The following is a 23,878-nucleotide window of genomic DNA, read 5'->3' on the forward strand; positions in this document are numbered from 1 at the left end:
TCGGGAGATGGATGGATGGGTGGATGGATGAGTGCTGCGCTGCGCCATCATCCCCCGGCCAAGCCTTTGGGGGATGGAGGGTTCAGGTTGTTACTCACTTTTCCCGGTCCCCTTCAGGCAGCCCTGGGCACTGGTGGGTATCCTCGGAGGGGATCAGTTTTCCACAGCAGAAGATAAACGGGAGTACCACGGGAATGGAACAACGGGATTAGCTGTAGCCCAAAGAGATTTTCTCACCTACGATGGCACCCGCTTTACTGTTACTGCTTTCAGCGGATGGATAAAAGGTTTAGTCTTCCCTGACAATTGCTGGTCTTCTGATGCTTTGCTTTTTTTTTTTTTTCTGGCTGCTGAGATACCTGAACAGTGGGATGATAATAATACTTTTGCTCATGTGGACGGTGACCAAACCAACAGCCATGCTCTCACAAAGTAACATTTTAGCTGCTTGCAAAGAGTTGACACTGGCATATTTAATGGCTAGAACACTTCTATCACACGTAGAGTTACCTAGATAAAAATTAAGCTGATATGCTCTTTCTGCATCATACTGTCGTGCGCAACTCTAAAAATAATTGATTGCTTCATTTTTCAGGAGTGCCTCATAATGGATTTAAAGTGGAAGTGTCCAAAGGAATAATTCTTCATTTGGTGGATGAGGTTACAAGTTGGTTACCTGGTGACCGAATTGTCATTGCCAGTACAGATTATTCTATGCATCAGGCTGAAGAGTTTAATCTCCTTCCGTGTCCCGAATGTAAAAGTAATCAAGTGAAGATTGATGGTATGAAATATTTTTATCAAACTCCTCATTTGTGGTAAATATTTATATTGTCTTGTATTTTACACTCTACATTTGCTTGGTTTTGCCCTGTAAACATGTGGGCATGCATGAGAGCTGAAGGCTGCAATATTATATTTGAAAGTATGACCAGAGGCAGCAGTCATTTGTTGAAGCAAAGAGAAGAGCTGCTCTCCTCTGTGATCAGATACTAACAAATGGGCCTGTCACCAGACTCGGTGATTGCTTAAATGGAAGATGTGCATGTGCTTAGAACAATTCAACAGTGAAGATGCTGTGCTCACCCTGACTTAAAAATTTTCTGATTTTCACAGGCAGCCCGCTTTATCTTCATGTTGGAGAAGTCATAGATGGTGTCGATATGAGGGCAGAGGTTGGTCTTCTGACCAGAAATATACTTATTCAAGGAGAAATGGAAGACTCCTGTTACGGACAAAATGGGTGCCAGTTTTTCTCCTTTGATACATTCGGAGGACATATTAAAGTGAGACATTTTTAATGTATGTGACTGTAGGTGGTCTCAAATCTCTTTTCCTGGCTTGTAAACAAGCAATATAATGCATGAAACTAATACTGCATCTGGGGGAAAAAAGATGCCTGTCTATGATGAACAGAACATCTGATGGCCTATTTTGCAAAACTAGACTTGCAAGAGGAGTCTGTGTGAAGTCTTGTTGCAGTGGTTTTGTGTAAAATTACCCCACTGCCAGTTGGCGGAAATTGGGGAGCTGTGCAGATCTGACCTAAAATCACTCAACAGAGAAAAAATTGTCAGGAAATAGAGCCTGGTGGTGGATGCCACCCCTTTCTGGAGTTGGCAGGAGTACGTTGCCCGTAGCCATGCCACACATGACTACAGCTGACTACTGCCGGTGCTGTTCCCTGGCAGCCTGGTGGCCATGCAGCTGTTGCCTCAGTGTTCTGCAGGTGCTGTGCTGCTGTGAGTCAGAGCAGGGAGCTGGCATCTCCTTCTGGAATCGGGTCCTGTTTCACTCTGCAAACATACTGCCTAATGAGAGGAGAGAAAATGCATGTATTTATATTGTAATGACTTACTTGGGTCTACGTTTGTCTCGACAGATCCTAAAGAATTTTAGCTCTGTTCACATGTCGGGAGTGGAATTAAAAAACATGGGGCAGCAGATCCTGGGCAGTTACCCTGTGCATTTTCATTTGGCTGAGGATGTGGATGAGAGAGGAGGATACGAACGCCCAACGTACCTTGATAACCTGGCTATCCACCACTGCTTCTCTAGGTGTGTTGCCATACATGGAACTCATGGCCTTCTGGTAGGAAACGTATTTTATTAGTACCAAGTTCATTTCTTTACTTAGACACTGCTAAACAGTAAGACAAATTTGTGATGCAAAGAGAAATCAGAATATTGAAACAAGGCATTTTTTCCCCAAGAAAGGTCTGGACTTGTCAACTTGGTTTGACTGGTGTTCAGGTTAGAACTGTTGCTCTGGCAGGGTAGCTCTTTGAATTGAATTTCAGGTTCTTAGCATTACCTAATTAATATTATTAAAGGTGCAATCAGATGTAGTGAAATCTTTGTCGTGATTAGCCTGGACAGTTTGTGATAATGTGAAGTTTCGTTTAAAGTTAAAGCAATGGACTTAGAATGGACCAGACTAAAGCTATGGACCTTTATTTGCAAAGATGATGGGGTTGTTCAAGTCAGGGCAGTGTGAAATATATCCAAAAGTATTCACATGACAAAGGGGATGAAATAGGAGAGGGACAAACCCAAACGGCTGCTTCAGTGCCAGAAAAGCCCTCAGGAACGTAGCTTTGACCTAGATCCTCACAAGGGCATTGTGGAGAAGAACTTAAAAAACCCACAAAGGAACCATACATGTCTCAGCTGGAAAAGAAGGATTCCTGCTCCTGTCCCAACACGTCCAGTTGCTGCGTGCTCTGCAGGACCCTGAGCTGTGTTTTGGTGTCTGGGTGTTTCCTCATTCACCCAGTGTGTGCTCAGGCAGAGACACTCCCTGAACTGTCCATGACCTCCCGTGTTTTTTCTGACCATATTTTTGTAACCCTGGACGTGTAAGGTATCACGTAGATGCACTCTGGTGTGACCCTTCTGTGAAAATATCCCCTCAGAAGCATGTATTCATGAAGATGTGATGCTGGACTTCGTACAACTGGGAGGACTTTTCATGTATCCTGAACTGGATTTGTATTGTCCAAATCATTCAGAGTTATTTACTGCTTTCTCATACGTGTGAGTTGGTCTGACTGTAGAGCCTGCTTCTGTGTGCAGAGATCTTAGGTGGCAGGAGACTTGTCCAGTATGTGGACATTAGTATTGAACCTCTGGAATTGAAGGAACCTGCCTGGAATGAAAAATTAAGCCTTATGCTAATATTGGTCCTGAGAAAAATGGTGCATGGTCTTGCTCTTTATCAGAAGTGAGGTTGCCAAGGGTTTATCTGGATGCGTGGGATGTGTGAGTTGTGAAATCAAGAATCCAAGCATGAGATCCAGCCCTCCCTGCATGTGGCTGCCGAGGGCTTTGAGTCTATGAATCGGTGAACAGTTTTTATAGTAAAGACTAAATATGTGATTCTGGGGAAGGATTGTGTGGTTTCAATACAATCATTAAGATAAAGAGTAATTAATATGTAATAAAAGGCCTTGCTTTAAAATAAGTTAATAATTTGCAGTTCCACGTGTGTGTCAGAGGAAGGCAGGTAAATAACATAGATGGGTACCCATTTTAGCATCAGATTATGAAACTTCAGCCCTTGAGGCAGAATAAACCAGATAGGTGGGTTTTCCCCGCCTCCAGTCTTGATGGTTTAGAGGATGTAATTTTAGGAGCACATTGCCTGAGTGCTGTGGTTTATGCTTTGCTGTGTGCGGGTCGCTCGCCCCATCTCCCACCTGCTGCTCTGGGATGCAGACTGGGACCCGCTGCCCTGGCACGCATCAGGCGCCCACAGGCTGCCCTGCTCTCGTGCCTCTAACATTGCGGTACCTAAAGGTCACTTATATTGTGTTGCAGAACTATATATAATTCAGTGTTTAGAGGCAGCTTAATCATTGGGTGTTGGACAGAGCAGCGGGGCCGTAGCCAGTGTTGTGGAGGGGCTTTCGTGCCATGATGTGCTGCTGTCACAGTGCTGCAGGTGGGCTTGTTTCCAAGCTCATGGTTTCTCTCTGTGATATGCCAGGATTGGTCAGTTACTGGGGTTCTGTTCTGTTGTCATGGATCCTTATCTTTTAGTGCAAATCTGAGTGACCTTTCTGTTATTTCTGATCAATGCAGTTGCATGCGTGTAAGTTTTCAGGGCTGCGATGTGATTCTGAAGCTGTGACTACTCATTTTAATTAAAGATAAAATCTGATTTCAGGTACAAGGATGGTTTTTAATGCAACTGTCTGAAGCACAGATTAGCCAAACTTTGGCTAAATTCAGAAGATAAACCTCCACAACTGAAATGCTGTTTAAAACAGCACGTGGTTTGTTGTTACAGTTTCTTTCCAAAAACAGTCTTCCATGGCCTCCTTAGTGCAGCTTCTGCCCATCATTTGGAAGGGGAGAAGTAACCAGGTTTACTGTTCTTAGCAGGTTGGCAAGCACATCTGCATTTTTTTTCTAAAAAAATCCATTTCGTATCTGTGTTGCCAAGGCTCAGCTGGTTGGGACACGTTCAGTGTCGTCACATGTAGGGTCTCTGTTACCCTCCTTTTAGCTCGCTCTGAGCTACCATACCTGCATGCGGGGTCTCAGAGGATTTCCAAAACTGCATCCATTAGGATTTGGGTACTTGGCTGTGTTGTACTTCGTTTTTAACTGTCTCTTGAACACCTCATTAGGGCAGAAACAAGAGCAGCAGATGACAAGTTTGAGGGGTGCCTGCCAGGAAAACAATGAAATCTGGTTGAGAGAGACCTATGGGGACTGTGTTATTTGTGACTCCAGATGTTATGTACAGTTGCAGCCTATTAAGGGGAAATCACAGGATATGAATCTGAAATGGATTTATTTCAAGTATCACTCTTTATACAGAAATAACCAAATAGGTTAATATTACTTAATCTTGTAGTCTTACATGGACATAACTCTGACGTCAACAGGAATTTTGTATGCCTGAAGAGTGAATAAATATGCTGACAGGGATCATTTGAGTACAAAGTTAAGATTTCAGTAAGATTTAGCTACAAATAGCTGGTATTTTAACTAGCTGGATTTAGTATTTACATTTAAAAGAAGGATTTCTGAATTTATCTTCGTGAGACTTTACATCAAAGGAGGCTTGTGCTAAGTCCCCTTGGTCAAATTGAGGTTTAATGCAATATCCCTGTCCATGTCAATTAATATTAAATAGGCCGTAACAGTAAAATACCATCTCTGCCAAGCCGATCATTGCAAGAATGAAGTGGCCCTGCATCATCTGAGAGTGGAGGAGAAAGAACAGAAAGCTCGTTAATATAAATTTGTTCACATAGTGCATTTTAAAGGATTTCTGATTTTATTTGCAGAGTATTGCAGTCATGACAATTTCTGGATTAACTATCCTAACTTGTTGGTTTATAGTGTGAGACACACTTACCTTTACATAGATACTCACCCACAACACTGAATCAGATATTCTTAGAGCTGAGGACAGTTTTAAGCCCAGCAGTTTGCAATTTTCCTTTAATTATGCATGCGATCTTCCTTGGAGTAATTTTAACAGCACGTTCACTGTGTAAGAAAATCAGCCCCCAGTTATGCAAACTGGAGTAGCTCAAGTGGCTCTGGAGGCACTGCTCACTGTGCCGACAGGTGGCAAAACCGCTCCCAGAGTGTTTTGGGAACTTATTGCTAAGTAAAGCACATCAGTTATAGTTCTTTCTGCTGTTAGTGCTGATGGCCTGTGTACATTTTTCCAGGTAAAAGACACCATTGGCTATGACACCCTGGGGCACTGCTTTTTCCTGGAAGACGGGACAGAGCAACGCAATACGTTTCATCACAACTTAGGTCTCCTCACGAGATCGGGGACGATCTTGCCTTCGGATCGCAGCGAGGCGATGTGCCTCGCCATCCGCAGCCACGTCCACGGCAGTTACGTTCCCGTGCCCAGCACCGACTGCACGTAAGTGCTCCGGGAGCTGTAGGCAGGTTTTGCACTGACCTTGTGCTTTACAGCTGGGTCCCAAGGAATGCTGTGGTGAAATTTTTGAAAGGTGCTGTTTGATACTAAATGAAAAGTTTTCCTACTGTTTCTCATTTTAATATAATAATTTAGCTGCATGACTATGTTTCCCTTGTGAAGATACCACCTGCGTGAATCCTAAGTGAGGAATATTTGCTGCTGGTAATTCCTCTCTCTGTTCCCCAAGATAAATATGTTAGAGCACTTTGCTACTTTCTGAATCCCTTTCAGTTCTTTTTAAGTAGGATGTTGAAGACTCCATGAAATCTGTCTGATAAATGCTTCAGCCCTGGTATAGGCTGGCAAAAATATTGCTTACCACAAAGAGAAGTTTTGTCTTTTTTTTTAACCAGGACTGAACTGGGGCTGGAGAATCTAGAGAAAATTGGTAAATAGTATATGAGGGCATGAGTATCTGGAATGCATCAGGAGATTTAGTGAGAATGCAGGGATAACATAAACCCCAGTGAGCATCATTTAACAGTAAACAATATCCTGATATAGCTGGCCACAATTAGCTTTTATTTTTGAGGCTGATGGACTGTAACGTGGACACTTGGGGACCCAGTTATTGGTCTGGTTAGTGTTTGCAAGCAAGAACACCTTTTAGCCAAGGCAATTTGTATTTTCTTGTTTTCTGGAAAAGGATGCAGGAGCCAAACTCAGTGCATAAATAATAAATTAAAACTCTGTTTTAATTTGCATAAATAATCCAACTGAATTAGTTAAAATTACTGTTGCTGAAATACTGAGGCTACGTGTATGGTTAATAACAGATTTATTTTGCACCTATTTAGTGGCTTTGTTAATCCAAAGGAGGGTGGATTCTTGCTTATGTAACAGTTAAGGTGGATAAAAAATGATTGAGATTTTCTGCTCAGAGTGACCAAAATAATTGGTAAGGTCATGAGGAAAAGTTTACTGTATTTTTACATGTGGTCTTTATTACTGCAAAAGATGTTATCAAATTGTTGTGGTTTAACCTGGCAGGCAGCTAAACACCACAGAGCTGCTTGCTCACTCCCCCTGCCCAGTAGGATGAGGCAGTGAACTGGGAGGGGGAAAAAAGGAAAGGAAAACAAAGTAGAATTCGTGGATTGAGATAAAGGCAGTTTAGCAGGACAGAAAAGAAAGGGAAAATAATAATGATAAATAATGATAATAATATAATATAATATACAAAACAAGGGATACAAAATGCAGTTGCTTACCACCCATCAACCGATGCCCAGCCAGTTCCCAAGCAGAGGCCCGTGGCCGGCTTTCCCCCCAGTTTGTGTACTGGGCACAACGTCATATGGATAGAAAATCCCTTTGGTCAGTTGAGCTCCTGGCTGCATCCGCTCCCAGCTTCTTGTGCACCCCTAGCCTCCGTGCTGACGGGGTGAGAAGGGGTGAAGTCCTTGACTTAGTGCAAACACTATGTAGCAAAAACTAAAACATCACCATGTTATCAACATTATTCTCATACTAAATCCAGAACACGCGTTCTGGATGCTGCTAGGAAGAAAATTAACTCTATCCTAGCCCAAACCAGAATACAGACTAAGAGAACAGATGACAATGTTTTCATAGCTATATCTGGCTTCTGTTTGTGCCACTACTGATCTTCACTCTGAAGCAAAAAAACTCCTTACTTGAAGAAATGTCAAATCCTTAATGTCCTGCTTAATGAGCCGTTTGCGATTTGCAAGGACATTTGTTTTGTTTTCCATGTAGAAACTTCATAAATCCATAGAGAATCCCCTACCTCCTGCCATTGCTCCTGCGGTTCCAAAGAACGAATGAGAAGTTCTTTTTTCAGACGATTTTCCAAGGCTGCTTAACTTAAAAAAAAAAGAAAGACATTTCCTTAAACTGCATTTAACAGAGCATGGATTTTGCGTTAACGGTCTCATATAATTTACAATAGGTTCAGCATGTGGCTCCATAAATGAATATGTCTGACATTACTAGATGGTTTCTTTTCCTTAAAGAGTATCATTAAAAGGTTGTGTGGAGTTTTAAAGTCAATGGGAGAGTTGTGGCTCAAGTCCAGTGCAGTGCTATGAAAATGTATCCTTTCCTGTTTGGTAACTGCTTAGGATCATTTTGATTTTGATTTTTCAGGGCTGTCAGCACGTTCTGGATTGCAAATCCAAACAACAACTTAATAGAGAATGCAGCAGCTGGTTCTCAGGTAAAATCATTTATTGGCAAGAGCTATGCTTTGCCTCCAGTTTTCATATATTCTATTCTATTTGATGTCATTAGCGTGAGGCAAATGAATTTTTAATAAGCTGTTGTAAAATCTGGATATGTGTTTCTGCAACCTTTGTTAACAACAAATATTTGCCTACGGGTCTCACGCTGATTTCTCTCACAACTGTGACTGGAAATGGTGTGTGACATCGCGTAGCAAATGTTGATTTTTACTAGTGGTTAATAGTTAAATGCCCAATAAAATTTTATATATATATAAGTAACATATACTCTCTCCTTGTTATCTCTGATGTTTACCCAAATTATGTTAGTCTTCAATATGCCTGGATAGAGAAGGCTACATTTTCTAATAAACCACCTGATTTGCACCCACAATATATGCCTTTTTAAAACTCATGGTGCATTCCAAAGGGTAAGTTGGGAGGTATAAGAGTATAGGCTGGTGTGTATCCCCTGGGACTCACACGTTTGACAGGCTCAGGTTAGAAATCTGACCGGCACAGTGGGAAAGCCTAAGTCCCCAGGACAACCTTATCATTAATTGTAACATCCCATTTCTCAGACCTCCGTTTGTGTCTTTTAGGATGTCGGGATATGGTACATCTTCCACCGTGTTCCCACTGGACAGTCCGAGGGACAATATCCAGAGGGACAGGCTGAACATACCCCCTTGGGAGTATTTTACAACAACCGAGTCCACTCCAATTTCAAGGCACGTTGGATGATTTTTATACATTTCTATCAATATAATAGAATGCCATAGGGCTGACTGTCTGTGGTGCTCCAAAATCAAATAATTGGTGGTGTCTTACATTTTGATAAAAGTCTTTTAATACTATATCAAGACACAATCAACTTTTAGGAGTGATGCTCTTTCTAATGGTTAAAGAGGGAGCTGAGCAGAATGGGGATCCCATTTGAAGCACTTGAGTTGAGTGCCTGTGTTAGAGGGGATGTGCCTAGGCCATAGGTACACCTAATACTAAGTGAGATTTAAGGAATGACAGACAGGACACTGAGCGCTGCTGTTGACCACAGTGGTGTAAGGCTGTAGGCGGATGAGCAAAAGTTGTTTGTGCTAGGGCCTGCTCATCACCTTTGAAAAACGAGATTGAAAATTCAAGGATAATTCCAAGAAAAACTTTCCCCTGGATATACTGTTGACATGAAAACATTACCTGTAAGCTATAAAAAACATTTTAAACTTATTTCTTGGGATTCTAGATCAAAATCAGTGCTATTCTCTGTGCCTTGCATGTTTTACATCTTGGTGCATGACAGCTGCTGCCCTAGCCCAAAGCCTTTAAGTTGACTAGAGCAGCTCATGTTCTCTTTTCACTGTCAAGGGACTCGTCACTATTGAAAGCTTTACTTCTTAACAACACTCTTTTTCCAAAAAGTTACCGAGAGTTGGCAGGGTCCCTCCTTGCTTTTTGCAAGGGAGAGAGAGTGGGAGTTCAGTGCCTTGCTCCGGGTCAGAAGACAGCCCAAGATGCTGATGCATAACATATGGCCGGGCAGTCTCTGTCCTGACTCCAGCCACCCTGTGCTAATGTCACGCTGAGCGGTGCCAAGTGACATCGAAAGGGAATGGAAAGCCAGGGCTGCAGGCGCTTGCTGTGCCTGCACACACTGGCTGTCCATGCTCATTGATAAAAATCTGAGATCTCTGGTCTCTGTTGGGCACTCTGTTAAAGTAATTGGAGTAGTGTGTGTTTTCAGGCTGGTTTGTTTATTGGAAAAGGAGTAAAGACAACGAGAGCCAGCGCAGAAGATCCCAGAGAGTATCTCACTGTCGATAATGCCAGGTGAGCACATGCTGTATGGCTAAGTATTTTGGATAGTTGTATTGCTTCTTGGCTTCTGCATTGTACTTAGCAGATCATTAATGCCTCATTATGGCTGCAGCAGCTGAAAAAAACCAAAAACCTACACAAGCTATCTCTGATGTGCAGAGGCAAATACTTCATAGCTATGCACTGAATTGTTTGTGTTATTGCTGACCAAAAACGATACACACGCGCTTGAGGTTATGAGGACTAAGCACTGAAGCACGTGCAAGCGGAGACAGATCCCATTAGTCCATTAGTGGGTTTGTAAACTCCCAACATTTCTTATTAATTGCTTAGAAGAACTTAGATCTGAAAGATGATGTAAGAGATTGCTGAGAGTGGTCTGGGATTAATAAGGAAAATAAAGTAGCCTCAAAGCTTTTTGTCAGCAGCTGCTTTTAAAATCTCTGAGCGAGCTTTCACAGAGTGGCAGCAGGTAAATTAAGGCCAGTTTCTCACTCGCTGCCCTAAGTGAGGAGATTGTGGCAGAAATCAGCCACGGCTTCTGGTCAACCCTTGGCTTTTTTCCTCTTCTGTCATATCCTATCAATGCCTCATGTGATGCTCCAGGGTGGCTGAAGAAAAAGGGTGACTTTGTGGGCTTCCCTAAAAGGTCATCTCCTTGGGCACTGAGGAGGTATGTCCCTCAGTCCATCAGCTGGAACAAGTAGGAGGTCAGGGTAGACAGGAAAAGCAATGGTGATTTTTTTTTTTTTTTCCCCCCAAACACAACACAGATCTACAATTAACAGTCAGCATGGCAAGAAACAGCCTGCAAGTAATTGAGAACTGCCCTGGTTCCCAGGGCGAATCCTTTTTTTCAGATGACAGCTTCTCTTTCAGCAGAGACAGAAGCATATGGAGTTCTGGCCTGTAGATGCAAGGAAAGCAGCTCCAGTTACTCTGTTATCTTTGCTGAATGAAATTCTTGAAAGTGCCTAATTGATTTTCTAGCATCAGTCCAGGGTTTCTCAATGGGCCTTGTAAGGACAATTACAGAAGGACCCAAGTGACTTGGGAGAAATGTTTTCTCTGCCTCTGAATCACACTGAATCAAATTAAGGGGTAGCTGTGGGCCCACTGAAATCTGTTGAGAAATTGCCAGTTGGTATTATTTGAAACAGAATTTCACCCTTATGAATGTTTCTTGCTTTTTGATTTGTGACAGATGAAATCAAGCTAATAGCCTGACTCTGATCCAGAGCATATTGCTTCTTTAGGCCCAAACAAGGTCTGTTGCTATGTCTCCTGTGCCCCTTTAACTAAGCTCCTTGCTCCAGGTTTCGCCCACATCAAGATGCTGATCCTGAAAAGCCACGAGTTCCTGCTGTGATTGATGGTCTTATTGCTTTTAAAAATAACGACCATGGGGCCTGGGCCAGGGGCGGCGACATTATTTTCCGCAACTCAGGGTAGGTTACTGTAATTACATGTTATATTGTTCCCCTTGTGGCAGACATAAATAGGTCTGTAGGCCAAATTCACTGCAGACATTTCTCATAATTTACACCGATGTGTTTCTTCTGTCCCAGGTTTTCAGACAATGGAATTGGACTCACTCTGGCAAGGTAATTTCTTAAAATGGACCTTCTTATTCTTTCTTCCCAATGTAACGGGTTCAAGAATGGATGCTGAGGCACTTCCCTGGTAATTGCTGGAAGACACGAGAAAGCCTCACGTTTCCCTCACAGACCACATCAAGTCTTCCCTGTGCAGCCATTAATACAAAGAGCAATTTTGCCTTTCCTTCTCTTTGCCTCAGCGTGTTTGGGGAATACATTGTAATTGCTGAATATTTCCTTTTGGAGGCTAGGTCCTGAACTGGTAGACTAAACATTTGGCTCCGCATTGGGGAAGACTTTTCTTCTGCTCTAGCGTGGTGGAGCAGTGCTGCTCATAGCACCCATAGGGTGACTGGGATGGTCCCACGTGGTGGCAGAGCAGGTCTCCTGCCTCATCAGTTGGTGCCTACCATGCTACTGCTGCTCTAATCTCAACCCCTCTTGCAAAAGACCCGCAAAAATAAACCGCGTCCAAAGCCCACTGCAGGCAATGACAGTCAGTGATATCTAGCTTTTACTTCAGGGATGTAGCTAAAAATTTATAAAGCAACTCCTCAGTACTGAGAATTTATATATATGTAGGGTAGGGCTCATTTTACCCAGACTAAATTACCTGTGTTACTGATGCCTGAGCACTAAGCTGCCTCGGCACTAACTTGCTGGTTTCTAAAGAGGTTTTAAAGCAGGCTGTTTTACTGGTGCATGCACTTTTTTCCCAAATTAAGAAAGAAATTCTGTGGTGTCTGTGGTGTAATTAAAGTGTTAATTAATCAGCTGTACTGTGCTGCATAGTTACCTGATGTTTCTTTGCTTGTAGCGATGGGACTTTCCCAACAGATGAAGGCTCCAGCCTGGAGGTTACATGCTCCATTTTTGTTGGAGAAAGCAGCAACTTTGGCTCCCAGGGAGGCCAAAACAGCTACTGGGGAAAAGGGGCAAATGGAGAATACAGAACACTGCCCAGAAACAAGTGAGTTGTTTTTCTGCCATTTCTTCTTGGCGGTAGTGTAAGCTAGAAGAAAAGCCTCAGGAATGAATGTGACTACCAACGAGTAATTTACACTGGATGTTTAAATTATTGTAGAGGCCAGAAATAATAAGCATCTGAATAAACTCACTCTTCAGGCCAACAGCTCTCAGAGCATTCTTGACTGAATGTGTTTGATTTAATTCTCTGCTTAATTTATTAGTCACCGGAGAATGGAATAGAGAGTCTGAAAGATACCAAATGGCTTTTGTGTAGTGCCTCAGTAGCACAGCATCGAGCTGATGGCACAGCTCCCATACACCCTGCTGCCATCCCTCCTGCCAGCATAGCTGGGCAGACATGGCCGGTCTGACAGAGGAGAAACTGCTTTTCATTATGCATCTTCTCTTTCAATATGTAGGTTATTTTCTGTTTTGATAGTGGCACAGCTTCCTGCCTAACAACCATGGTGCCTACCCATATCTCCATAGCAAGGTGTACTTCCCCCAGCCTAAGTTCTACCCTAATGTTTGTTTTCGGTGATGCTCACCAGTTATTAAACCCTCTATGAGGAATATAAAATTAAGTAATAAGCAGTATGCAGCAGGCATGACACACATGCAGCCCTAAATATACATGTAGATAATCTCAGAGGTCTTTTTCAGCCTTTATGATTCTATGTTTCAGCCATAGGTGACGCAAGAGAGAGATCTTTGTAGGACAGCAATAATTACTCAAGCTATCCTCAGTTACATTGGTGTTGTTGTTATTTTAATTGCAATTGCAAGAAAGCTCATTTGCAGTTCAAACAAGCTCTAATAATCTGTGATATTGTTAAACAATGTACTTTTGGAAAGGAGCATGCCAAAATGTCTGATATCTGTCGTTTTATTACTCCATAGTGCAAAACGGGGTGTAGGAGTCATACCAGACACAGCTACTGGGATAACAGCTCTGGAGGTCAAAGAATAATTTTTTGATCAATAAACACTGTTTGTGCCTTGTGTTTCCAATTGGCAACTGGAGCCAACCAGTAAGAAAAGACTTCAGGGCTGGGATAGAAATCGGGGTTTCAGTGACCCCCAGGCTGTAGAGAGCCTGTATGCCATATGCTGCCCTTAATTGTGACTTCAGTGGTGTTTCCTTCAACACTGAAGTCTTGACAATACGTCCATGGACTCATACTGCAGAAATCACATTTTCTATATGACGTTCTTTGGACTAGGTCCTAGGGATCTTGTGTGAAATAGGTTGTAGGGAGAGGAGAAAATGTGCTGCACTACTTGCTACTTACTTCTGAGGAGATGCCTCCAGGAAGTCTGATTGACATAATTTTTTCAATCCTGCTGATGTTTTCCCGAGAAACCTGTCTGCCCTGGAACAAGGAGCCTGATGACAATGCTGCCACACAACCCTTTGGGTCTTCCTCGTAGTGATGAACTCCTGGGTGGCTGGGGACAAGGATTTTGAACTGCTTTACCCCAGCTTACAAGCCTTAGGCAAGCTTACGAGTAATTTTTATTGTTGGCTCATAAGCCTTATCCTCTAGAGGATGTTCAGAGTTTCATCTCTCGTTAATTGTGATGAGTGTCCAAATCCCAGTGTGGGAAGAGGAAAGGTGGTTTAGTTACTTGTTAATGTCTTTCTTTGCCTTCAGGAGAAGACTCAGAGTTTGCCCAAGCTTCTAACACATGACTATGCTTGTTTATAAATCTCACAGGACATTCCCTATTCGTGGATTTCAGATTTATGATGGGCCTGTCAGGATGACAAAATGCACTTTCAAGAAGTTCACCCCGACTCTTGACAGATACTCAAGTGCCATCGGGTTCTTCATGAAAAACTCCTGGCAGATAAGCCCCCAGAATAATGTGTCGCAGGTCCTGATGGAGGAAAGTGTGAGTAAGAAAAGCAGAAATGAGTGCTACTAGATGTGCAAGTTTTTGAAGTTTTTAAAAGTGGTGAGAGATCTGCTGTAGTGTTGTATGTTACGTTGGTGCACACTATTAATTGATTTTGCAACACTTTTTGGTTTTAAGCTCATTTATAAACCAGTAAAATGTATGACACCTAATGCCTGAGCAGACATACATTAAAAAATCTGCGTTAGAAGAAGATTTTGCCTTGTAAGCAGAAGAACCAGAACACTGCTCTTAGCTGGTGCAGCATTACCAGCTTATTTATACTGAGGACCTGGTGAGGACCTGGCCTCAGAGGTTGAGAGGGACACAAAGAAGATGTCAGGAGACAGTAAGCTCCAATACAATTCTTGCTCAGAAATAGCAAATGGACTCAAACAAAGCCATGACCCAGTTTCTGGGGTCAGCAGTGAAATTCCTGTTGAGCACAACAGGGACTTCGCTTGAACAGTGACAGCAGAATGGGGCTCTGTATCTCTGCCTTGGCAGGAGCTGTAGGATGCTGAGCAATTCCAGTCCTTGTCCTGAATTCCTGCAGGGATCATGGCCCTGCACGCTCGGCTTGGGAAATGATAGATTCCACCTGGCTCACTCCCAGGGATCATAACCTCTCGGCTTTTTCAAACAACGTCCGTGCTTGTTAGGGTGTCCATGAACTGTAGTAACTTTGGCTTGAGGTTTGGCTTTATCTTGAGGAAAATTTCCATTGCTCTGGGATTGACCAATATCACTCCTTCTGGCAAGCAGTTAGTTTATCTGTCCCCTCTCTGGTACGCTTTGGACCAATGCCAGGAGGGTATTTCACGAAAGGATGATGCTGAATGCAGTCACTTGACTGCTCCTCTAAAGAAAACGCAGTTCCTGTGCATTTCAGTAAAGAGATATCAGTTACCTTAGATGCCTGAGGGAGCTTTGGAACAAGAATGAGGACTAATTTGCTGTACCTTCTTTATGTCCTCCCTTGCGGAAGTGGTTCTAAGATGGTCATGGTGAACACAAATGGGAAAATCAACCTGGGACTGGGGAGAGGAGCTTAGAGAAAAATGTGTGATAAAACGGTTTGATCAGTGGAATGGGGAGAGTGTGGAAATTTTCCTCCAGAAATGGCTGTAGCGCTCTGTCCAACAGAATGGTTTCAGATAGATGGTATCTGTGCACATTAGCAAAGGAGATGATTACATCTTGAATGGCTGAAAATGCAGCTCTTTAGTACAGTCTCACTGTTTGGGGCCAATGAGCCTGTTAAATATCCCAGCACTTTTTGTCTGAGAAGCAGTTAGTACTGTAACACCTCTCAGATTTGAAATCTTCAAGCTAAAAATAGTCAGAAGACTTACTAAATACTTCTGCAAAGCAGATGAAAGTAGTACAGTGTCAGCCTATTACAAAAAACCCTAATGTCATTATTCCAATAATTATTTTTGTATGTACATTTCCAAGAAATATTAATTTCTGAAGTTGATATTTTGCCAATTTAAAAACCATTTGTGTTTGTAGCCACCTGCAGCCCCGCACTTTTCAGTTTGATTCTGTTTTATCTGGAATGAACCCAGATGTTCTAAATCTGATTTCAGACTTGAAGGACCAGTGTTAGTTTACTGTTTTAGTGCTAATTGCTACATGGGACAATATGTCTTTGACTAGTTAAGATAGAGTCTGTAGACTATTTTAATGAATTTTCCTTCTCCAGGCTTCATTTTATTACTTTTTAAAGGGTAGCTAAGTACTAATTCCCTAAAGAACAACCATTTTGCAGTTGTTTTATAAGAAGAAATTAAACATTACTGCAGGTTGTATAGTGATGACAAAACTATTAGTCATGCTGAAGGAATAATTGTATAATTAATCAGACTAATCAGCAGATTGGTTAGACAAGGAAATAATACAGCCAGTCAGGTCATGTTTAATTCCAGCATAAAAATAACAGTCAAGTAGAACTGAAGACCTAAGCATTATGCTCCACAAAAACTATTCTAGTTGACTTTCTGTTGGGAAACCTAAATCTCACATATTTAAAATGTCCATGCATTTACCAATAGCAACGTTATTGCTAGGCTTGTTTGTTTGTTTTAAAAAAGGTGCTTTTTAAAAGTTATTCCAAAGCAGTGGAAGCAGTAGTTGGTCTTAGCCCAGCTGAGGCCTTGACTGCTGGTTGTGGTCTCCTGTAGCTCTTGGTCAGTCAGTAGGGCTTGGAGAGCGCAAAAAAGATGGCCCAAGCCCAGAACAGAGCCATGTCCAAACAAGACACTTGTGAATCATTTCTTAAGAAGACCCGACATATCACTTTTTAGTCGTAAAATAGCAGTCCATTCATCCCTCTGTCCTTTTCTGCAATCTCCTGTAGAGTGAGGTGAGGAGCGAGAGGTTGTGCATGACCTTTTGGGCTCCCATGAACAAGGCCCCCTCCAGGTGGTGCAGAAAACTCACAGACTGTCGTCTCAATTCACATCCATTGCTAACAGTCCCTCCTGTTGTTTTTTTCCCTGCAGCCAGGAGCTTAGGCTAGATTCAAGCCTCTTCTACTCCTAGCACCTCTGAAATTACTTGTGCCAAAGAAATCCAAGTGGTCTGTGTCGAATGGCTTTGGGGTCCCCAGAAGAACTCAGAGGGCTCCTGGCTGTGGTCCTAGTGACTCCCGTGGGTCCTGCCCGGCTAAGAGATGTTGCCTTTACCATATGTAGCCCATGTTGTCTTAGTGCTGGGTTTCTGCATCAGAACAGAAGTTTGCAAACAGTTCACAATGGGGAAAAAGAAAAGCAAGCACTGAGTAAAAGTACAAGTGTTATCCCCTAAAAAAGAGGGCAGGAAAAACAACCCCAAACCTGATTGTAAGGAGACCAAAGGGAACTTGCAGGGTGAGTGCTCGCATCAATCCTGCAGAGTAAAAGCTGTGTGAGAAAGTACCAAGTCCTTGGGTGGTACTCACCTAACTGGCATCTGTCAGGTCCACCTGTCAGGCTTCAGACAAGTAATTCAAGTAACTTTTGTACCACATCCTGCCCACGTTGTCCACACCTAATGTCTGAACAGTAGTGTGGGAACCAGACATGACCTGTCTCTGCACCCTCTTCCAGCTCATTCCTAGCTCCTCATGGGCACGCCTGATGAGCTGAGTCTTTGTTCAAGTGAGCTCCATTAGGAAAAAAAAAAATGTTGCCATAGCTGTAACTGAAACTTGGTGCATCCCTATCCCGCAGTGTACAAAAGTAAGGTAACCTTGAGACTTATAAAAAAAGTGATGCTGCTCATTAACATTTCCATTTCATTTCTGACTTTCAGAGTTTTTAGAGGAGAAGGTTAGACAACTGATTAGCGCTAGCACCAAAACTGTCTGCTGCTGGATAGAGACACTGAGGAGTGTTAATCAAAAGTAAGCTGTACTGACTGTGCCTTCATTTTGAAGTACAGCTGCCTTTGTTCTCTTCCCCAGTGAAGTGCACGTTTTCATATTCAGCTCCAGAAGTGCACTGTCACAAAGTATTTATAACAGAGCTTTGAGCTGCAGCACAGTGTTTACATTTTTTTAATATCTCCTCTTATATAAATTAAAATGAAAGAAAAAAAACACCATAACTTTTGGGATCCTTCTACTATGCCAAGTAGCCTTCTGGGCTAAAATTTCCCGTGATGCAGTAAGACAAAGTTTTAAAAACACTCAAAAATACACTTAAATTTCCATGTGTTTGAGCCTCCTTTAAATGAGACTGCTTCAGGTGTTTGTTTATGAGACTCAGACAAGAACGTGGCATAAAAATGGTTCTAGGCTCTAATCTAATTTTAAAGGAATAAAGACTTTTATTCTGCATGTAATTCTTGCTGCAGTGGTCATTCTTTTTAAGCCAATGGGACTTTCCATCTAACTTAGAATCACAATGACCCTCCTATTCTCTTAAGCTGGTCTGTTTATTGCTGTTAAAATAAAGCCTTTGAAGCCCTTAGTAAACTTGCAGCCTAATCCTGCTCACCCTAATTCTTGCTCATGTGCACAGTCCAATTAAAATTAGTTGGGCTAAATGGAACAAATTACAGTCCTCTGGGTCAGTGGGATCCAGTCGCTATTTATGCCATCAGCTTTTATACACATCAATGCAGGATTCATTCAGAGTGCTTGACCTGGAGTAATTATCTTCTTGATTACTTCAGAGCTTAATTGTCACATACTGTAATAATTTTCCTGGACACATTAAATATTCTGTGCTTTTTTCTGAATGTCTACAATTTCCTTGTTTTGCTGGGTTTTCATATCAGGACATATTCTTCTACTAACTAGCGAAAAAATCCTCAGGATAGAGCTATGCATAATAAGGATGATGCTGCTTCCTGTTACTTCTCTTTTCTAAAAAAAAATTCTTCAGAGGATGTATTAGAACGTGCATGAGAGCCAATTGTGAGAATTTCTGTCACTTTTATGATCTTCATAAGGTTTTAGGGGGAGCAATTAGAAAAAAATGGCACTCACAGAACCGCTTAGAACAATCTTTGAAAATGTATGCAAAATTTCACCAAATATCTGGTAATTTTTTATTTATTTGATCACAACTGTGATATTTCTCAGTAAATTTCATAATCTTCCAGTACTTCCTTACCCTTTGAGTCATCCTCTGCCCTTTGCTACCACACAATTTATTGTTGTGTGATTTCAAGTAACACATGGTTGTGTGCGTATGTTTCAAACAACCAAAAGTGTAATTTTTGTGAAAATATGTCCTGGGATTAAGGAATGAGGGGGGAAACCAACACAATTGGAAATCTTCGAAATAGATGAGGCAAAGCAAAACTCTTTACTCAGACAATAGAGCTTTCTAGTTCTAGCTGTATCACTGTTTTGGCTGTTAAAACATTGCAAACCCAAGTCCTTATTGGTAATTTTTCTTCTTATTTTCTCCTGCCAGGTTGGCCTGAAAGTGTTTTTTGGCAGACCAGGCCAGTGGTTTGGAAACAACGATAACGACGGTGACAAAACATCGATCTTCCACGATCTGGACGGCTCGGTGACAGGGTACCCAGACACATTCATAGGCAGAGTGGACAACTACTTGCTCCGTCACCCTGGGTGTGTCACCGTCCCAAGCTGGAACGGGGCAGTGTGTACCGGGAAATTCGCCCAGGTAACGGGGTGTGACTGCAGGCAACGACATCAGGTGTGTTGGGTGGGTATCCTCAGAGAGTCTGCTGAGGGGTGGTGGAGTGAAGCCTGCTCAGCATAAGAGGTGAATAATAACTTGGGTATAATTTTATCTGTCGCAGTTTTATCTGCCTAATTCCGAGGACCCAGTAAAGCTCCTCCTGTGTAGCAGCCTACAAATTATGGTGGTGAGGAGCCCTGTCCTTTCCTATTGCCCACAGGAAGCTGGAAGCTGGAATTGATTTTGGGAAAAGCTTTTGGTGTGTTCTAGCTCTTGCTTGCTGGCATTTACCCACTCTGTCATGGGGCCCTAAGTGGATAAGTCTGGTGAATCAAGTTTCAGTAATGGAAGGTGTTACTTCTCTGGTACATCCCACTGTGGACAGGGTGGTGAAATGAGTGTTTGAGACAAATTCACACTTATTTCTCATCCAGAAATCAGTGGCTGAGGGATGGTTGGTCTTAGGCTAGGCTGGTCTTAAACCTTTGTTGCAGTTGTCTTTAGCAGACTTGAGTTAGAGACTTTACCTGAGACGTCAGCAACTTTGTAGAAAGGGCTGCAGATCCCAGGGAACCTTTCAGTAAAAGAGGAAAATTGTAAATAGAGGGGAAAACATGACCTCAAAATCAGATTGTGGTTCATTGTGTGTTGCGCAAATTTTAACAAGACCTTGGTGTGTGAATAGAGCATGCTGTAAATACATGACTCAGCACAGCTTTCGCAGTCACCTGTAAAAGAGCAGACAGCTCTCCTTGCTCCCCCACTTCTAAAATACATTAATGTATTTACCAAAAAGGTATGTGGGCCTATTTTAAAGCTCCAGTTAGTTGGACATCTTGCCAAATGTCCTCTCTCCTTGGGCTGAAAAAGCCAAAGCTTAAGGCTGTGTGTGGTGGATGGCGCACACAGCGTCACATGGTTTGGGGTTGGAGAGTGGGTACTGGGAGCCCTCATGCAAGATGTGGCTTTTGGAAGGACCATTATGTCCTTCTGACCCCGAGAACAGCCCTGCACACCAAGCTAGACTCCTGGATTTTCCACATTGAGAGATTTCTGAAGGTGCTATCTCTACGGCTTCTCTGACGTGTAGCCATATGTGGGCTCGCACTTCCGCAGTCAGACACAGCACTCTGCTGCCCTTTCCCCAGGGAACTTTTTGCATGAAACTTTTAGGAATGCGGTTATCTTTGAGACCTCTATGCCTACACAATACTTGAACAGTCAAATCCAAATTATGCGTGTCTCCTTAAGCTAAAAAAAAAAAATTGTATGCATTTGCTTTAGTTGCACAGCAGAGAGCAGGAGTTGCTATTTAAGTGTCTAGACACTGGACGTGCGGCCCTCGGTTTGCTCTTGAATAGGCAGAAACAGGATTGCACTCCTACAAAACACTCCCATTCAATTAGGGTTTTGTCCTTGGCGCTTAATTTTGCTCAGTGTCTCTAGAGAAATGATCCTCTCTGCTCTGGCAGCCTAACAGTTAAATTCAGAATTGTCAACAAGTAGGCATTTATATTTTTATTTCTATTAATACCTTCCTGGTTATGGCACTCGACATGGTGAGGCAGTTTTTCCACCATAGAAAATTTCTTTGGCTAGGTTTAGGCAAGCATAAACATTTGCTTCTCTGGGATCTGTTACCAGCATTTTTCAACTAATCAGCATCCAGCAGGATGAGTAAAGTTCATATTAAATGCTTCACTTTATAGGTTTTGGGTAGGGAAATATATGTATGTACAGGGTAGGAAGAATTGGTCCCATGCAGCAGAGTTTAGTTTAATTTGGAGGGTGTAATTGTTGGAGTATTTCAGCTTTACCCTGATTCTCAGCACTTTGGCTAACTGCTGAGTTGTTTGTCTGCTAAATTCGGAGTGTCATACTTCAGATCAAAAGCCTAAAAGAGTGAATCCAGTTATGGAGAAAGATGATTTGCTTTGATCTTAGCAAGTCTATTACAAAATCTGTTTTTCTTTTCCTTTTCATGTAGCTCTGGTAGAGAAGAACTTTTATTCTTCCCTAGCGCAAGCAGGTGAAAATATCCTTTTAGTTCAAGGAAACAGTGATTCCTACATTACTGCTGAACTGAGCTCAAGATTGTCAGCCTAGGGATGGGCTACTTGGCGTGGAAAAGCGAGGTCCAAGTTCTTCAGCTAGCATAGCAGCCAAATCCTTTCCGAGCAAAGTGCCTGCCTGGAGTTTAGTTAGTTCAGTTCTCCTTCATTTCTTTCACTTTTCATGCTGCTCTTCTCCTGGATGTAATTTGCCCAGGAAAGGAAGTGCCTCGGGAAAACCAGCTCCTCTGGTGACATTTCCAGCTCCACAAAATCCTGGGGACAGACTTTCCTGAGGGTGTTTTAATCTGGCGGCTCAGTTTGACATTCCCACCTTCCTATGGTTGGTTCATGGCACTTCCTTCTTGCTGTCTCCAAGACACATCATGCCACCTTCCCATGTGGCGTCCAAGACCTTCCTTCAGCAGCAAGCACTAAGAAATGCCGTGTGCTTTGGCTCCAGTGTCGCCTTTTGCTCCTAAGGAAGGGTTCTGGGAGCAGCTTAAAATCATAAAGTTTACACAAGCAAGAACTATCAGGTCTCTTTATCTCCCCTTTTGATTCTGGAGCCTGTAGGGCTGGTGTTGTCCAAACAAGACCAACCCCTTTGCTTTTTAATGACAGCTGGAACTCTCATGTTGTAATGTAAATAAAATGAGGCTTTGAGGAAGAACACTAAATAGAGGGAGACTCACAGGAAAATCATAAGAGTTGGCAAGACCACATCTTCTGGCAATCTCTGTGAGTCACTCGCAATCCGTCAGCAGGGCGCTGAGGTCCTCAGTGTTCCATCAACCTGACTCTCGGCTCTTGCAAAGCCCAGTAATAAAAGAAAAATATAGGGAAAAGCTCACCCCATAGTTCTTTTCATGTAGGTGCATGAGATTTCCACGACACTGAACTGATGATTCCTCAACACCCGCATTACTTGTTGAAATGTAAATGAGACTCCTAAACCATTCCAGACTTTTATATAACTTATAAGACAAGTGCTTTGGCTCCCACTGCTTGGTTGAAGCTGTGCTCTTTCTGCTTTTTTGCAGACTTCACAGCAACTCATCAGGAGATGCTGTGAAACTTCTCTTTTTTGGTATTAGTCTTTATTAAAATAAGCAGAGTTTTTGGCAGTATGTTCTATTTTCTTTTATAAGCTTTAAAAGGTGTTAGACAGTCATAAGAGACTGCCACATAGCTAAATTAGTGTCAGGTTTGAATTAACAAAAAAAATGATGCCTTGCTATTATAAAATGCTTTAGGAAATGCTGTTGATTTTTCACCAGTTCACTTAGTCACTGCCTTCCTGCAGATGGTTGAAATAGAAATTATTCCACTTCTATAAACTCTATTCTTGCAGTAGATGTTTCCAATTGCTCCAATCCTGCGTCTCCAAGTTCCATATCTTCAACTGGTGGTGTGTACTCAGCACCTGGGTATCTGGTTTTGGAACTGATGCTTCTAAATGTAAAGCAAGAGATGCAGCAGGTAGCAAACAGTGCTTTTCTAACCACGGGTAAAACTGTACAATCCCAAGGTACTTGTGATGCTTGAGGATTGTCCACACCTCCCAGACTGGGAAGAAGGAAAAGCCTCCAAGCTATTTGTCAGCTAATGGTATCTGTATTGGGACAAAGAGCTCCACTTTGACCTCTGATGTACACCAATGGAAAATCAAAGTAGTTTTGCCAATGTCAGTAGCATCTTAGCATACCTTAGAGAAAGAAAGACTTTTTTTTTTTTTTTCTGGAAGAATTTTAACATCTTCACTTGGAAATTTCATAGAGAAAATGTTTTGTCCTGGGAAATTAGCATTTTCTGAACAGTCAAAGAAACACAAGGGGAGAAGGTATGTTTTAAACTTCTCATGTTTAGGGTATTCTACCTCAGCTTGACAGCTGACAGCACAGCAGGACAAAAACAGTGTTAAAGAAACTAGACAGCAAGCAAACCTTTTCTCAGAAACCAAGATTTTCGGTTCCAGTACTTTGCATGTTGCTTATCTTCATACTTGCTATCCAGTTGAATAGCAGATCCCTCATGAATTGCAAAAGAACTTATCTTCTCAGTTTCACAATCTACTTGGGAAAATTGCCGTGTAAGCACAGGGAAATCTGACACATCTTTTTAGCATGAAGTGTTAAGCAGCTAAAATGACAACTATGTCCATTAAGCCATCTAGGCAAGTAGAAGGCTCATGTTTTATGATGTTTTAACTAGTTGTTCTTCTGCTACATTAAGCTGTCACCACTTCTCATATTTAAAG

General features: G+C 42.2%; 1 protein-coding gene across 1 annotated transcript in view; it reads left to right on the forward strand.

Moving 5' to 3' along the window:
• Nucleotides 1-73: 73 nt before the first annotated feature.
• LOC104272679 (transmembrane protein 2-like) overlaps nucleotides 74-23,878 on the forward strand; it is a 46,800-nt gene continuing 22,995 nt past the window's right edge. The window contains exons 1-13 of the mRNA XM_009867743.1: nucleotides 74-287; nucleotides 596-784; nucleotides 1,117-1,286; nucleotides 1,883-2,092; nucleotides 5,694-5,899; nucleotides 8,069-8,138; nucleotides 8,745-8,873; nucleotides 9,884-9,969; nucleotides 11,274-11,405; nucleotides 11,526-11,561; nucleotides 12,373-12,525; nucleotides 14,243-14,420; nucleotides 19,334-19,549. Coding sequence (XP_009866045.1) covers nucleotides 74-287; nucleotides 596-784; nucleotides 1,117-1,286; nucleotides 1,883-2,092; nucleotides 5,694-5,899; nucleotides 8,069-8,138; nucleotides 8,745-8,873; nucleotides 9,884-9,969; nucleotides 11,274-11,405; nucleotides 11,526-11,561; nucleotides 12,373-12,525; nucleotides 14,243-14,420; nucleotides 19,334-19,549 — 1,989 coding nt within the window. The remainder of the gene's footprint in view (nucleotides 288-595; nucleotides 785-1,116; nucleotides 1,287-1,882; nucleotides 2,093-5,693; nucleotides 5,900-8,068; nucleotides 8,139-8,744; nucleotides 8,874-9,883; nucleotides 9,970-11,273; nucleotides 11,406-11,525; nucleotides 11,562-12,372; nucleotides 12,526-14,242; nucleotides 14,421-19,333; nucleotides 19,550-23,878) is intronic.

The sequence above is a fragment of the Apaloderma vittatum genome, unplaced genomic scaffold, assembly GCF_000703405.1.
Source record: "Apaloderma vittatum isolate BGI_N311 unplaced genomic scaffold, ASM70340v1 scaffold37674, whole genome shotgun sequence".
In the NCBI taxonomy this organism is placed as follows: Eukaryota; Metazoa; Chordata; class Aves; order Trogoniformes; family Trogonidae; genus Apaloderma; species Apaloderma vittatum.